The sequence below is a fragment of the Danio aesculapii genome, chromosome 22 (assembly GCF_903798145.1).
Source record: "Danio aesculapii chromosome 22, fDanAes4.1, whole genome shotgun sequence".
Taxonomy (NCBI): domain Eukaryota; kingdom Metazoa; phylum Chordata; class Actinopteri; order Cypriniformes; family Danionidae; genus Danio; species Danio aesculapii.
Window position 1 is genome coordinate 7,483,955 of NC_079456.1, and position 16,398 is coordinate 7,500,352.

General features: G+C 36.4%; 2 protein-coding genes across 3 annotated transcripts; both read right to left on the reverse strand.

Annotated features, from left to right (window-relative positions):
- Positions 1-437: 437 nt before the first annotated feature.
- Positions 438-4,627, reverse strand: LOC130216375 (uncharacterized). Of its 2 annotated transcripts, XM_056448269.1 has the most exons (5): positions 3,579-4,627; positions 3,408-3,502; positions 1,241-1,552; positions 828-1,124; positions 438-753 (listed from the first exon to the last, which is right to left on the reverse strand). In XM_056448269.1, exons 2-5 carry the CDS (start codon positions 3,481-3,483, stop codon positions 608-610), a joined length of 831 nt encoding a protein of 276 aa, XP_056304244.1. In that variant the 5' UTR covers positions 3,484-3,502; positions 3,579-4,627; the 3' UTR covers positions 438-607. The 2 variants fall into 2 exon arrangements, with proteins under 2 accessions (XP_056304244.1, XP_056304243.1); XM_056448268.1 differs by having other exon boundaries at positions 3,408-4,627.
- A 1,167-nt stretch (positions 4,628-5,794) lies between these two features.
- LOC130216601 (uncharacterized) lies at positions 5,795-15,094 on the reverse strand. Its single transcript, XM_056448494.1, has 5 exons — positions 15,032-15,094; positions 10,444-10,767; positions 7,692-8,024; positions 6,831-6,964; positions 5,795-5,851 (listed from the first exon to the last, which is right to left on the reverse strand). Exons 1-5 carry the CDS (start codon positions 15,081-15,083, stop codon positions 5,795-5,797), a joined length of 900 nt encoding a protein of 299 aa, XP_056304469.1. The 5' UTR covers positions 15,084-15,094.
- Between the last annotated feature and the right edge of the window lie 1,304 nt (positions 15,095-16,398).

The window sequence follows — 16,398 nt, forward strand, 5'->3', positions numbered from 1 at the left end:
TGTGACAGATCAATATATAGACAAATTCTCTTACCGATGCATGTACGTGGCTTTTGTTGAACTCCGACAGCGTATAAATGACCGTTGTTAGATTCTCAACTGTTTGAACAATAAAAAAGTCATTGTAACTTGGTGCTGTTGAAATTAAAGCATTAATGCAGACATTTAATTTGAAAGTTCTGTTATTTTATTTATGACAATATCAATTTTAACATTCATATTTAACTTGACATTAGGCCATCCGCTGACATGATGTGACATTTATTTGTAGCATTTATGGCTATAACCGGAGCCGCTGCAGAGCTTTAACAATTGTCAACTAGAATTTACCACAGTTAAAGCAACTGACTTAAAACCGAGACTCTATTACCAAAAAAAATAAACATATTTAAACTAATTTATACTGTTTGTTTTTATTATAGTTTATTTCTGCACATAAGCGATGAAAGCAAAACTAATTCCACACATCTGTCTGAAATCATTTAACATTCGTATTTAACTTGACACTAGGCCGTATGTCCACATGATTCTACTAACAGTGTGTATAGAATTACACTGTAACTGTGTACAATATTAATTGTGGCTTTTAATTGACTCAAATATTTGACTATTTTGTATGATGCTTTTTTTTAAGTAGGTGACACTTGCCCTCTTCATCTGTTTTTTTGTGTTTCCCGCAGAAGACCCCGACTGCAGAAACGATCAACAGAGAAGCAGCAGCAGCAGAAATCAACACTAGCAGAGATCCAGAGTCTGGAAGACATGAAGGAGACCGTTATTATTGTAAGAGAAATTCTGCTTAAAGTCTTATTTTGGCACTACCATACCTTCACACGCTTGACAGAGCTGAGTGATGTCCAGATGTGTGGTCTGGTTGCTGATGGTGTTGTTGATCACGCAGCTGTAGGTGTTTTTATCCTGATATTCCACCTCCAGAGGTAGAGAGAGACTGATGCTGAGATCAGACACACTGATGATGGACAATAAACTGTTTCCTTTGTACCAGGAGAGACTCACAGCACTCGCATTCACCACTGAACACACCACTGAACAATACTGCACTGATGAAGATGAGGAGGAAGAACATTGAGAAGAGTTGAAGATGGCAGGAACAGGCAGACGAGCTGAAAACATAAGAGAATTGAGTTATAATACAACCTGTCACCTCAAACTTTAAAAAGTAAACAACTTAACTGAGCGGGTTTAGCTGAAGTGAAGAGTAAATGATCTCTTTACTCACCATTAACAGAAACTCTGAATGTTTTTGCTGTAAATTTACTTCCACTTATGGTCAGTTCATAATCTCCAGCATGTTCAGATCTGATGTTTGGGATGATCAGTGATCCAGTTTGATTGTCCACCTTCAGTCTGTCTCTGAATCTCCCATCAGGACCATCAAACATGGAGAATACTTGCCTTATTATTTTTATATTAGCTATTACTGCCTTTTCAGCTCCAAATGTCCACACTATGTGATCGTCTTTGACAATTATGTCAGTGTTTAGAGTAACAGAATCTCCCTCCGTCACCGACACGGACTCACCAAACACACCTGGAAAACATTCAGATTATACTCAGGTTAAGGCTTCTAATAGTTTACAAACACTTAAATAACTTGTTGTTATTTGTTACTACTGTAGTAGTGTGCAAACTATTTCTTTATTTTTATTTTATTTGAAATCATTAACACCTTAAAATGGCTTTTAAAGTCGCACTTGTTGTAGTTTAATGAGATAATTCACCCAAACATTTACCTTTATTTATTTATTTAATTTTACTCTACATTTATTATATCTCTACACATGCACAGATCCAAACTCTTGGTAACAAATAGTTTACGGAGTCAGTCACTGGGTTAATATTTTGTTTTTACTACTTTTTTTGACGTCAACTGTCTGGTTACCAACATTTATGATATTGTTTTAGTGTGTTCAACAGAAGAAATTCATAATTATTTTTATTTTAGCATTTATTAATGCATTTCTAATAAATTCACCAATGAGAACTGACTTTCCAGTCTCTGATTTCCCTTAATATTACACATATTTAGCAGTTTTATATTATATATAAATACATATTTTTATGATTAACTTACCAGTTGGACTCCACCAGCACAAACATATAACAAACATCCAAATCATTCTCTTCAGCATTTCAGATGAGACGTTTGATGAAACAATTCTTCTGAAAACCCTTCCTCTGTGAATCCGCCCACAGAGAGTTCGGCCGTCCTATTGTCTGAAATGCTCACACCCTTCACTAATGATATATAATTACACTAATGCTGTTTCGGATCATTTGTACCCTGAAGTTGTAAATATTCTTTGATCTCTAATTTAACTCGTACATTTTTATAAACGCAAGGTCAAGCTTTTGAAAAGGGGTTTTAAAAGGTGGAGTATTGTGTAAAATATTTCTAAATCTCATTCTAATGTAGGGCTTTTTGCTTTACAAACCTTATTAAAATGGTTTCAGTGAATGGATTATTTGCTATTATGTATGGGGGAATGTTAATAATGTCTACTCTCTCTCATTGTGGTTCTTGCAGCTTAATCACGAGTCAAACTGCAGCCTGCGGTGGGGGGTTTTCAGAGATGTGGTCTGATGGCAGTTTGTAGGTGAGAGTGATGGGCTTTTTGGTTTTGTTTATGTGTGTTTATACGTGTAAAGGTTGTTGCTTTTTTTTGTGAACTTTTGGCAGCGCAAATGCTCAAGATGTACTAAAAATAATAATAATAACGATAATAATTAACCACTTTGATGATGGACTTTGGCTGAGGGATTTTAGAACGTCCAAAACAGCATTTCAGATGTTTTAGATTAGTCTAATTTCAATAACAAAAACATTACTGAAGGGTCTAACATGTCTATCCAGCTTCTACCATATTGTTTAGAATATTTTATTGTTTAAATTTGGTTATTTTTCTCTAAATCTGTGGTTTTCAGATACAGTCAGTGTACGAACACAGGGCTTTATTGTAGGTGTATAGTTGTAGATTAGAATGGCATTGTGGAGGAAAAATTAGGATGCTTATGAAATATCGTGTTTCTATATAAATATATGGTTTTGGGGCTCTAGCATGGGTATATGTGGCATATTTTTGTTAATTTCTTTGTCTTGTGTGGAAAAGTACAGCAGGTCTGTAATGTGACCTTGAAGAACTGAAAGAGTGGATAAAGACCTCCCTTCCTTGTCACACTATGCAGTGACCTGTGTTCCTGTTTGACTATCCAGCCTGATCTCACGAGAAAGCGGAAGTATTTTACGTTTTGTCAGTTTAGTAGCTAATTCGTACGAGTTCAGTCGTACGAAATTGTATGATTTTAAAAAGGAGGCGTGGCACCTAACCCCACCCCTAAACCTTTTTTTTAAATAGATTTTCAGTTTCAGTTTGTATGATGCTTACCTTCTTTTAGCGTCTCACTGCAGCGGAATAGAGCCAGGGGGAATAGCTGAGAAAGGTCTGAGTAGCAAGAATGCATGCTTGTTTTGATAGTTTCCCTGGTCCGATAAACACAAAGAGACATGTGATCACATTCATTTTAATCCAGTGTGCAGAAATAAGTGTCACAAATACCCGAGACTGAGAAGGAGCTTCTTCCGCAGGCCATGTGGTCTCTCAGTCAGAATATAACACTTTCATTTTTGCACATTTACAGACATTTTGCAGTATTTGGTGCCAAACTTTTTTCCTTGTAACTGTAGAATAACAAACAAAATTCAATACATTTCCATTGGTAACTGATGTATTTGTAGGATTTACGGCAAAAATTGGAGCAGGTACAGACCTTCAGCAATCTTTATCTATCTATACTAATTAACGACAACTAATTAGTCACAAATCAGCTCATTGCTGTAAGTAAATTTGATATTTTATGATTTACCTTTGGACAGCAGCTGTGTTGTGTTATAGTTTCTCCACAAAATGGATGAAAGCAAAATAAATCCCACATACCCAGCAGATATCAACATAATGGGTGACCATACATTAAATAACTACTGAAAAAGCATGAGCTCAGAATCACATTAATCACACATTACTATGAGGTTTGACCTTTTTGAGAACTATCAGCACTGATGAGTTTATTATTGTGTAAAACAAGCTGCAGAGCAGAAGTCTCAAGGTTACACATGAGTAGGAATGGAAAAAAGCAACCACACGTTTTTACACAGACGCTCATTCAGAAACAGATCAAACAGAACATCACACCTTCACAAGCTCATGCAGAAGCTGTTGGTCCAGCAGAGCAAACCACTAGCCAATACAGACAGAAATAGAATAACTAAGAAGAGCCTTCTCACACCTGTTGGTCAGTATTTTGCACGTATGTTTTACACTTTTGTTCTGATACTTCACCTGAGGTACACTTAAGGCTTTAGGATCTATAATAATTAGCCATTTGAGTTACGTAATTGGTTAAATCTCCTTGTTACAAGGGCAGTAGTTTTGTTTTGTAAGGTCCACCCAGTTAGTCCAATGAAGGTGTCTACTTGTGGATGAAGGTTATCTGTGTGTTGGTCTTTCCAGTGCACACTGTTGTTTTAGGAAAGGCAAGGCAAGTTTATTTCAAGAGTTAGCACCCTTAGCTGATGATTGGTAATATGCTTATTTGGCATGCTGTCCCAGGAGAGCTTATAAGATCCTCGTGCCCAGCAGAGTTTGAGCGCAGGTAGAGCTTGATGAACTCCCCCGACTCATTTCTGGCTAATGGCAGATAAAAGATAACTAAGGAGATATATGGCTTGCTAAGAGGTTGACTATGATGCCAATTTGGCATGTTCAATTTGTGGGAGGAAAATGGAGAACCTGGGGAAACCCACACGAGCACAGGGAGAAAAAGCAAACTCTGCACAGAAATGCCAATTAGTTTAGTAGGGACTTTAACCAGAGATATTCTTGCTGTAAGGCAACAGTGCGAATCACTGAGTCGCTGTGTCGCCCATCTAGGTGGATGGGTGGGAGAGGGATTCTTCAAGACAAAGATACTGAGATAAGAAACTCTGATTATTTATAGTGAGTTAGGAATCGTCTGATTGGTAAATCAAGCTTAAGGTAATGCGGGACCAGCCGTGAAGATTCATAATCACATGATCCATTCATAATTTGTTTATTAATAAACTTTACTTATATTTCACATTTTATAGACAATGGTAATTCACAGTGCTTTACATAAACATGAATAGAAGAGACAAGTATATGAAAATAAAAACAACAAAGAATAAAAATGACTAAAAACAGATTCAAATGTGTTGAACAGGTTTTAAAAGAATGGAAAAGAAAAGAAAAACATTATAGTGTGATCTGTCGGATGTAGCACAGTGCTCGTTCGGTAAAGGCACAGCTAAACAGATGTGTTTTAGTTTAAATATAACTAATATCAAACCTGAATTATAATATGAGTTTGTTTAGAATATTAATATAGTTAATAATAATATATATCTTTGTTTTATCTGACTCCAATCAGAAAACATTAAGAAGCTTATTGTAGTATTAAATTTAGATTAACTTGTTAACTAACAGCTCCAGCCTGGTCAAAGAGATTAAATATGGTCAAAGAGATCCGTGTTGATTAATTGTCCCATCAACAAGATGTTGTGCACAGAGTTGAAGCTCTTCTCGTTCACCTTCTCACTCCAGCAGAGAGCTGATCCTTCACGGATCCTCTTCAACACCTCCTCCAAACTGAAGCTAATCAGTTTATTTAGCACCAAGTTTCTTCACGATTCTCCAATAGCGAATTCACTTTCAGTATCAGTGTTGCTGCATTGTTTTATTCGCATCCTGAGTCTGATTTAAGAATCTCCCATGTCCCTCAAAGGAATGCCACTAGGATCACCAGCAACAACCTCCTGATGGAAAATTCACAAAACAAAGAAATGATTAGACCTGATAAAGAGGTTTTGGATTTGTGTTTCCCTCTGTTGTTAATGAAATACATTTCCTTTTTTTTTTTGCCCCTCGGATTTTTTAAATTGTATCCAAAAAAATCTTTACTCTGGCTGTACAAACTCTCCTGCAATGGAGTATGGCCATCACTGCATTAATGGAACTTCAGAATCAGAAAGAGCTTTATTGCCAGGTATGTTCACACATACGAGGAATTTGTTTTGGTGACAGAGCTTCGACAGTGCAACAGGATAACAGAGACAGGACAAAAAACAGATAATAAATATATATAAAAAAAATAGAAGTAGTGAGTGCAAATATACAAATGGACAAGTCTATGTACAGCTATATTACTATATACAACGTTATATGTGCAGCTGTTATGTGCAAATTGGCATGTAAAGTGTGTTGTTAAATAAGTGTATATGTGTATAAAAAAATATAGCAAGTAGTGATGTTAGTTCCACAATTATTATCATCAACTTCATAATAATAATAATAATAATAATAGAAAAAAGGAAATTAATAGGCATATTTTACCTTGCCCTTGGCTTGTTCCAAACCTGTTTGAGTTTTTTTTATTTGGTAGAACACAAAATATTTCCTGAAGAATGTTGGGAAAAACAGCTCTTGCCCTTCATAGTGGGAGAAACAAATATGGAAGTTAAAAGTCTTAGGTTTCCAACTATTAACTTTCTCCTAGTAAACTATTTGTTTCTCCTACTATGAAGGGAAATGGCTGTTTGTTTGTTTTTTCATTTTCCATAATCTTTTGTGTTGAACAGAATAAAGAAACTTAAACAGGTTAAAAAGAAGTCAAAGGTGAGTAAATGATGGGGAATATTCATCTCTGGGTAAACTATACCTTTAAATACTACTTAAGAGATTTTTTTTGTTCAGAATATTCCACATCTTGTTAAATCAGCTGTGTGTTATACTTACACGCTGTACTGGTGGTTCATTTCTGTGGTGACGGCGATAAATCCCACCAGCAATAACAAAAGCAGCAATGACAACAACCAGCAGAATAACTATTCCTGCTATTGCACCTCCAGACAGATGTGAAGGTGGAGGAGCTGAAAACAAACAGTGATTATTATCAGAGAGTGATCAGAGATCTTAAATTCAGTATTTAACAACAGCTTTGATTCACATTCAGACTTCTTTGCTTTGGTCATCAGGGGGCAGTTTCAATAAGGTGGTTTAATCAATAATTACACACGGCAGACAATTGGGCTGGAATAAAAAGTTCAAGTAAACTAAAATTAATGAAAGTAAACCTTCTGAGTTAATCTTGGATGACCTGTGTCTAAGTAAATTAATAGGAAATTTTCATTTTTGAGTGAACTATCCCATCCCTTAAATGCATCATTCAATCATTATGACTACTTCAATTTACAAAAATCAACATACCATTAACAACACATTATTGCCCACACCACTGCAGCCAATAGTTATAGCCAAATAAAGATTTTTCAGCTTTAATGTGAAAGGATATTAGAGATCATAAATGAGAAGGTATGGGGAGCAGAGATCTACAATCTACAACCCAACAATTCTTGGGTTAAAGAATAATGGACTGTTTGAATTTTAGGACATATAAGAATAAAATACTCAGTCGGCGCCAGTGGTGTAGTGGTTAGTGCGTCGACACATTCACTCCGGTGCTCGCGGCGACCCGAGTTTGATGCCTGCCTTGTGGTCCTATGCCGATCGTTCCCCTCTCTCTGCTCCCCACACTGTCCTGTCCATTAAAGGGGAAAACCCCTAAAAATAAATATTAAAAAATAATAAAATACTCACAAGTGACAGTAAGACTGATTATCTTCTTTCTGGTGATGCTGAAGTGTTTGTCGCTGCGGATGCTGATCTCTAATGTATAATTTCCAGAGTCTGTGTTTCTGATGTTCGTGAGGGTCAGAGATCCAGTTTCACTGTCTAGTTTCAGTCGCTCTGTGAATCTCTCTTTACACTGAATATCAGTGCAGATCTGACTCTGACCTCCAGTGATTTCAGAGATGAAAATATCATTAAAAAAACACTTCAGCACAACAATTTGGTCTCTTCTCACGCCAGCATTGAAAGTGACAGATTCTCCCGGGGTTTCCTTAACTTGATTATAACGAGCGGGATTATCTAAAAATCAAACCAACAGATTATGAGATGAGATCTTTGGTAACAAGTGAAAAATACTACAGGTATTTGTATGTACAGTGGTATGAAAAAAGTGTTTCCCTCTTATTTCTTTTTTTCCACTTTTGTCACAATTTAATCTTGCAAATTATCAAAAAAATGTCAAAGACAACAATTAAACCGATTTAATAGAAGTTAAAATAGCGCTTGTGTTAAAACTTAACAGCCACATCCAGGCCTATTTACTGCCACACCTGTTCGCAATCACCAAATTGCTTAAATAGGTCCTGTCTGACAAAGTGAAGTAGAACAAAAGCTCCAAGGTCACAAATGTCCCCACAACAACAGCTAAAGAACTGCAGGCCTCAGTTAAGGTGAGTGTTCATGACTCCACAATAAGAAAAAGACTGAGCAAAAATGGTTTGCATTGCAGAGTTCCAAGATGAAAACCACCGCCGAGCAAAAAAAAAAAAGCTCATCTCATGCCAGAAAACAATTTGAGGATCCCCAAGACTTTTGACGACTGACAAAAGTTTAACTTTTCTGAAGGTTTGTGTCCTATTATGTGTACAGTAACAACACATTTCAGAAAAAGAACAACATACTAAGAGTAAAATGTGTTGGTGGTAGTTAGGGTTGGGCGGTGTCGACCAATTTGGCATCGTACGATGTCTAATGTGAAACATCGCGATGGACGATTGCATCGTCGCTTATTATTTATGAATAATTAATTAATTCAAAACTAATTAATTATTTGTAGCCTACCGTTTCAACTACCTGACCCGCATGGTCTTTGTTTTATCCATAAACAAATCATACATAAATAAAGATAAGTTATACACAAATTAACACCTGTCAATCACCTTTTCTGCCTGAGGTTGGTCGGTAAAAAAGGTGCACAACCAACAGTATCTAAGGGTTTCTCTAAAATAACTAAGTACAAGTGTGAAAGTGAAAGATTGAAGCAGTGTACTGATGCTGTGACACGCTACCTCATAGACTCAGAAGACTGAAGAGTCGTTAGATAGAGACAAGATTAATTAAATATCATGTTTAACAACTATAGTGAGACGCCATCCAGCGGTACATCCGTGATAAACTGTCTGACGTGCACTGCTTTCTGGAGCTCAGACGAGCGCATGAGGGAACAATGAATTGTGCTGTGTAGCAAAATATGCTGAGAATGTCTGGCCATCTTCCCCAATAGTCAAAAGACATGCACTATAAATGAATTGAATATACTGACCATTTTGTATGAGTTTGTGTGAATGTGTATGGGTGTTTCCCAGTACTGTATTTCAGCTGAAAGGGCATCCGCTGCATAAAAAACATATACTGGATAAGTTGGCGGTTCAATCTGCTGTGGCGACCCCTGATAAATAAGGGACTAAGCTAAAAATGAAAATGAATGATTGTCTGGCCATCTATTAGTATTATATGACCTTAAGCTGAAGCTAACTTTGGTTCTGTAGCAGGGCAAGTCGACTCCTGAATGGCTGAAGAAGAAAAAAAAGAAGACTTTGGAATGGCCTGGTTAAAGTCCTGAACTGAATCTAATTGAGATGCCGTGTCATGACCTTAAAACAGGGGTGTCCAAACTCAGTCCTGGAGGGCCTGTGTCCTGCATAGTTTAGGTCTAACTTCCTTCAACACAAGCTGCCTGTACAATTCCAGTATACCTAGAAAAAGCTTGATTAGCTGGTTCAGTCGTGTCTAATTGGGGTTAGAATTAAACTTTGCAGGACACCAAACCTCCAGGACTGAGTTGGACACCCCTGACTTAAAAAGACCTTATGCTCAAACCCTCCATTGTGGCTGAAATACAACAATTAAGCAAAGATGAATGGAACAAAATTCAATTGATTGCAGTTGTTGCTGCTTAGAGTGGTCCAACCGCTTATTGGGTTTAGGGGCAAACTCTTTCTCATACAGAGCTATGTAGTTTTGTATATCTTAATAACAACTTAACATTTTAAATCTGTTGAATGATCTGAAACATTAACAATGTGACAAACACGCAAAACAATAAGAAATCAGTAATGAGGCAAACCCTTTTTCACACGACTAGATATACAAGCATGAGATGACATGAATAGACATGTTTTAATTTTTAAAACCAACAGCCAGGTAACAAAAAAGATTTTGCATGCAAATAAAAATAAATGTTTGATGTAAACTGACAGAAGTGCACATGCTTATTAATTTTTGTAAAGACATTATCTATACACTGCATATGAATCAATATTAGAGATTCTAAAGGTTTATTAAAATCATTTGTTCATTATTAGTTTAGATTACATTAACAATACTAAAATTACACTTTTATTATTATTAAATGAAGAGGTTCCATTGATGTAACTGTAAATTAAGAGTGCAGATAAAGAAAAATCAAAGGATGTTTAAACATTCACGAATAACTCACCATGGACTGTAACATTAAAGATCTTTCCCCCATTGCCATTGCCATTGACCACTAGACGATATTCTCCAGAGTGTGAGTATCTGATATTCATGATGGTCAGAGCTCCAGTCTGATTGTCCAGCTTCAGTCTGTCTTTGAATCTCTCAGTGCCATTATTACACTGAACATCTGTACACATATTACTGACATCTCCAAGTTGAGCGATGCGGGTGTCATTAAAATACCATTTAATGTCTGTAGGTTTTTCAACACCAGTGTGTAGAGTGACTGAATCGTCTTCCATCACTGACACCAACACAACATCTGCATAAACACCAGTCACACCTGAAGAAGATAAAGTCAACATTAGCCAAAGAAAAATATACAACATATCATAAGGATTGAAAGTAGTTAAACATTTTCATAACCTGACATTGATTATTCATCATTGATCACTGACTCAGATGATCTTCACTATCAAAACAATGCATTGTCATATTTTTGTTATTTTTATTTTCACAATATATCTTAGTTTCTGACCATTATGTGTAAAAAAAATGTCTGATTGGATGGCCATCCAATAGCAGAAATTACATATTTATTGCCACATCAGCAACTTATGGCTATTTCGTGGCCAAATGGATATACATTAAAATATTACATGATAAAAACAAATTCGTATTATATTAAAAAATAAATAAAAATAAAAAATACTTAGACAAATATATAAAATTCACAAAAAAATTATTCAAAGTTAAATATGATTTTTCAGTTCTATTTTTGATTAAAAAATGTAAAATTCTTCCTTGTGGTACCTTTTTAAAAATGTCCATCAAAGTACTCTCCTTATAAAAATGTTGTCTAATGGAATTTAAACTTCTACATTCCAACAAAATATGTTTGATGGTAAGAGCAGTCTGGCAGTTATTACATTTAGGTGATTCTTTGTATTTAATAAATATGAATGTGTCAACCTAGAATGTCCAATTCGACATCTGGTATAGACCGTCTGATCATGCCTGGTGTCCATCCAATAGCAGAAAAAAAAGTAAATGCCCTCTGGAATGCATTTAAGACAGATATAAATCTGATTGTTAAAAAAAAAAAAAGTAAATGTTACATTAATATCAAGTGAAAGCATTGATCAGAGATGTGCATCATGCTCCTGTGGTGCCTCTGTTAATTAAGAACAATATAACATCTTTTCTTTCATTTACTTTTGTTTTGGAGAGAGTAGGTTATATACAAATAATGTGAATCCAGTGGCGTAGCGGATGGGCATTATGGGGATCCCCCAAAAATTAAGGTGGTTCATTTATGTAACTTCCTTGAAGGAAAGCTGGTGTTAATCGATTATTAACAGAAGAAATAAATTGTTCCGTTTGATTTAATGATCAATAAAAATACTAGAATCCATTACATCCCATACACACGATACGTTTCACTTTAAGCATCACAGTGTTTTCAGACATGGTTCGTACATCAATAGGATCTCCACAGGGTTGTGCACTGTCCTCAATTCTTTTTATATTGTACACAAATGAATGTCGCAGCTCTAAGGACAATTGCCATATAGTCAAATATGCTGATGACAGTTTTTTCATCCTTGTAACAAATACAGATTGTAATGAGAGCGATAATCATAATGACTACAACTGAACATCACAGAAATGAAAGAGATGGTAACTGATGCCCCCGAGGGGAAACCGGTGTATTTTAATGGAAAACAAGTTGATAGTGTAAAGGAATGCAAGTATCTTGGCACAATCTTAAAGCAGAACTCAGAAGCTGTTACTAAGAAAGTGCATCAGAGAATGTATGGTCTTAGGAAACTGAACTCTTTCTGTGTAGAAAAATATATACTTTTGACTATTATATGGATTGTAATAAGCATCAGTTTGGTAAATTGGTTTTAATTAAAACTAAAATGGTCCTGTTGGTCTCTGTTGTTATTTTATTTATTGACTGATTAATTTATTCATGCATGCCTTCTATTGGTAGCATAACCAAAACCAATAAAGCATATTGGAACATGCAGCCTACAGGGGGTCACATTCTGGAGGTAATTAACATAATGAATAACTCATTCTGGAGGTAATCAATATAATAACACTAATACTGAAAGGGTTAAGGTGTTTTAGAATGACCAAAACAACATTTGAGATGTTTTACAATGCGCTCAGCCTGGTTTATCCATTTCTGCACATTTTTTTCATCCCATAATGCGCAAACTGGAATTTGTTCGGTAAAAGTGTTTCCATCATAATTTATGCGCATCTTTTCTTAGAGTAGAAAGTTTATCCTACTCAGTTATGCGCATTTTCAAAACTCATGCACATCTTGCTGTTTCCATCAAACGTTTTTTATGTGCATATCCAAAATGCGCATAAAAATAGGTGAATGGAAACGTAGCTATTGACAACTCCTGACATGCTCCCTATATTGTTTACCATGGTACTTTGAATATTCGCTCTGAAATAACATGCAAGAGTAACTTAAAAAAAAACATCAGCACTATTTAATTGACTGTGAACAATGTTGTACTCTGACAGTCATTGGCTGCTAATGTGATTTCACTATTTAGAGTTTGCAAAGTATACTTTTCTGAACTTGTATTATTAAGGAGAATGTCCAAATGTAAAACCAACTTTACCTCAATAACATAGATTTCTATTAGAGTATGCACACCGGCATGGGAAGTTGGCAGCTGTCCAGCTACAACTCAGGACACTGTTTACATTTCTGCCACGCCACAGAGCTCTGCATAATTAGCTAGGTGCACAAAAAGGTGCTGGTGAGCTTCCGAGACGCAAGTGTGTGCGTGTTCATTTCCAGTCGTACAGAACTATGAAGGAAGAGATGGAAGATTTTGCTTTTTTGTTAGCAAAAATGAGCATGTTTAAAATAAAGAAAAAAGCAAAGTATTTTATCAGCGACAGGAGAGTACATCCTCACTACATTGCTGCATACCTCAGTGCACCTATTTGTTTTGATTCTTTACCTGTTGATGCTGAAGTTTTGGCTCAGTGGTTACTCAAATTCCATTGAAATCATGTTTTTTTACGTAGTTTTTTTTGGTATTTTTTTTTATTAAAAAGAAGCTCCACACAAATATGGCCATGTTGAGGTGATTTGATTTCACTCCTGCATAACACACACACTAGGAAATCTCTCCTAATATCCTGTGTCTTTTGCATCTTGTCTCAAGACAGCAGTCAAGAGCACAAGCTCTTAATATGCTCACACTTTACAACATGCATATGAGATGTATAATATCACAGATTGTAAATAGAAATAATAGTAATATAGTAGTATTAATACAATAAATTATCTTCTCTAAATAAAAATGGAATAATTATTCACTACAGCATTAGTGTTTCTTAAATATTAATCAACATACTTGATATACAACATACGAGTCTCTTTTTTGCCTGTTTACCACAAGGTATGTTTGAATACACAGATATTCAATTATTAAACACAATGCTGCAATGTACATAGTATTAATAAATACAATGCTTCTTTAGTGTTTACAAATATATTTACACATATATACATATAATCATGTTTAAATATGATCAGGTGCCGTTTGTAATTCTCATCTCGTAGTCAGACAGAGATGTCTCTGGGATGGAGCATCTTGGTTGATGATTCCAAACTTTCTGTGTGGGAACCCTACTGAAAAAAACTGCTTAAACCAGCCTAGGCTGGTTGGCTGGTTTTAGCTGGTTGACCAGCCTGGTTTTAGAGGGGTTTTGGCCATTTCCAGGCTGGTTTCCAGCCATTTCCAGCCTGGTCTTAGCTGGTCAGGCTGGAAAATGACCAGCTAAAACCAGCTTGACCAACTTGCTAGGCTGGAAGCCCAGCCAAAACCAACTTAAACCAGGCTGGTCAAGCTGGTTTTAGCTGGTCATTTTCCAGCCTGACCAGCTAAGACAGACTGGAAATGGCTGGAAACCAGCCTGGAAATCGCCAAAACCCCTCTAAAACCAGGCTGCTCAACCAGCTAAAACCAGCCTAGGCTGGTTTAAGCTGGACTTTTTCAGCAGGGAAGAGTACAGTTGTTTCATGCAAAAGTACAGGGAACAACTCCCTTAAGTTTTTTCAGTCCACCAGGTGTCAAAGCAAACTTATCTTTAGGATGTACACTACACACTAGTAGTTTCTGTAGGACTGAAGTGATCCCAAGGGAATTTGAGTAACCACTGAGTACGAACTTCAGCATCAACAGGGAAAGAATGAAAGCAGATCAGTGCAGTGAGGCGTGCAGCAATGTAGTGAGGATGTCCTCTCCTGTCGCTGATAAACGACTTAGTTTTTTGTTGTTGTTGTTGATATTATTTTAAACATGCTCATTTTTTGGTAACGAAAGTGCGACATCTTCACCTCTTCCTTCATGTTTCTATACGACCGAAAGTAAACACGCATACGCTTGCGAGACAGAAGCTTCTTGTAGAACTAGTCAATTTCATATTAAGCAACGTGAATGTGCGTTACGGACAACTGTGATATTCGCCGTGCGATCCGGTGTGCAACTCGGGTATTAATTGTCAAATGGATTTTGAAACTGCGGGAGACGCCTCAGTGGACACACAAGAGAAAGTCTTACCAAGGACGAGTAGAATAAAGAGCCATGATAGCAGATTAAAGACGTGTATCATATTAACGACGCTCCCACTCCTTTTTTTTCTTCTTTTTCGGATTTTACTGGCGGTTGGCAGTAGGTGCGGTTGGCAATGCTTGTAGGTGCATTACCGCCACCGACTGGAATGGAGTATGGAACTGATTGGATAATAAAGTGTAAAATAGAGGAAAAGGGTGGAGGACCAAAAAATATATATATACAAATTAAATAAGTACCCTGCTGAAAAATCCAGCTTAAACCAGCGTAGGCTGGGTTTTAGCTGGTTGACCAGCCTGGTTTTAGAGGGGTGCTGGCCATTTCTAGGCTGGTTTCCATCCATTTCCAGCCTGGTCTTAGCTGGTCAGGCTGGAAAATGACCAGTTAAAACCAGCTTGACCAGCCTGGTTTAAGCTGGACATAGCTGGTTTTGGCTGGGCTCCCAGCCTGGCTAGGCTGGTCAAGCTGGTTCTGGCTGGGCTCCCAGCCTGGCAAGGCTGGTTAAACTGGTTTTAGCTGGTCATCTCCCAGCCTGACCAGCTAAGACCAGGCTGGAAATGGCCAAAACCCCTCTAAAACCAGGCTGGTTGACCAGCTAAAACCAGCCAACCAGCCTAGGCTGGTTTAAGCTGGCTTTTTCAGTAGGGTAAAGAAGAAATGTGACAGTTCTTTCAATTATACTGCCTATATTATTTTCTCTAACTGGGTTTCTTTAACAAATTTGATTATATCATTATACACCTTACTATATATTATATCTACTAAATATTAACCCTGTGTCTTTCAAGAAGTTATATACATAGCTAAAACTTCACCTGTGCTCAACTTTAAAGTGTTCTTCATGTTACAGCTTTTTCCTGTTATTGTGTGAATAGTCTATTTCTTTCTGTGTGATATATTGGGCGGTGCATCAATACATGTTCTATATAGTCTGCTGGTTATTACATTCACACATGCCATCTGCATGTTTATTAATCGTATGTAATGTATACTATTGAGTGCTGTTTGATTAGACCTCATTCTTGTGAACGTGTCTTCTTCCTGTTTGCTTTTCCTTGTTGTGCTCTTATTATTCCATAGATGTTGCCATATCAAGACTGAAAACACATCTGTTTAGCTGTGCCTTTACTGAATGAGCACTGCGCTACGTCTGACAGATCGCACTATTATGTTTTTCTCTTCTTTTTCATTCTTTTATAACACATTTTATCTGTTTTTATGCTTATTTTTCCATTTTTATTATTTGTTTGTATTTCTCTTATACTTGTTTCTTTTATTCCTGTTTATGTAAAGCACTTTGTATTGGCACTGTGTATGAAATGTGCTATATAAATATACTTGCCTTGCCTATATAT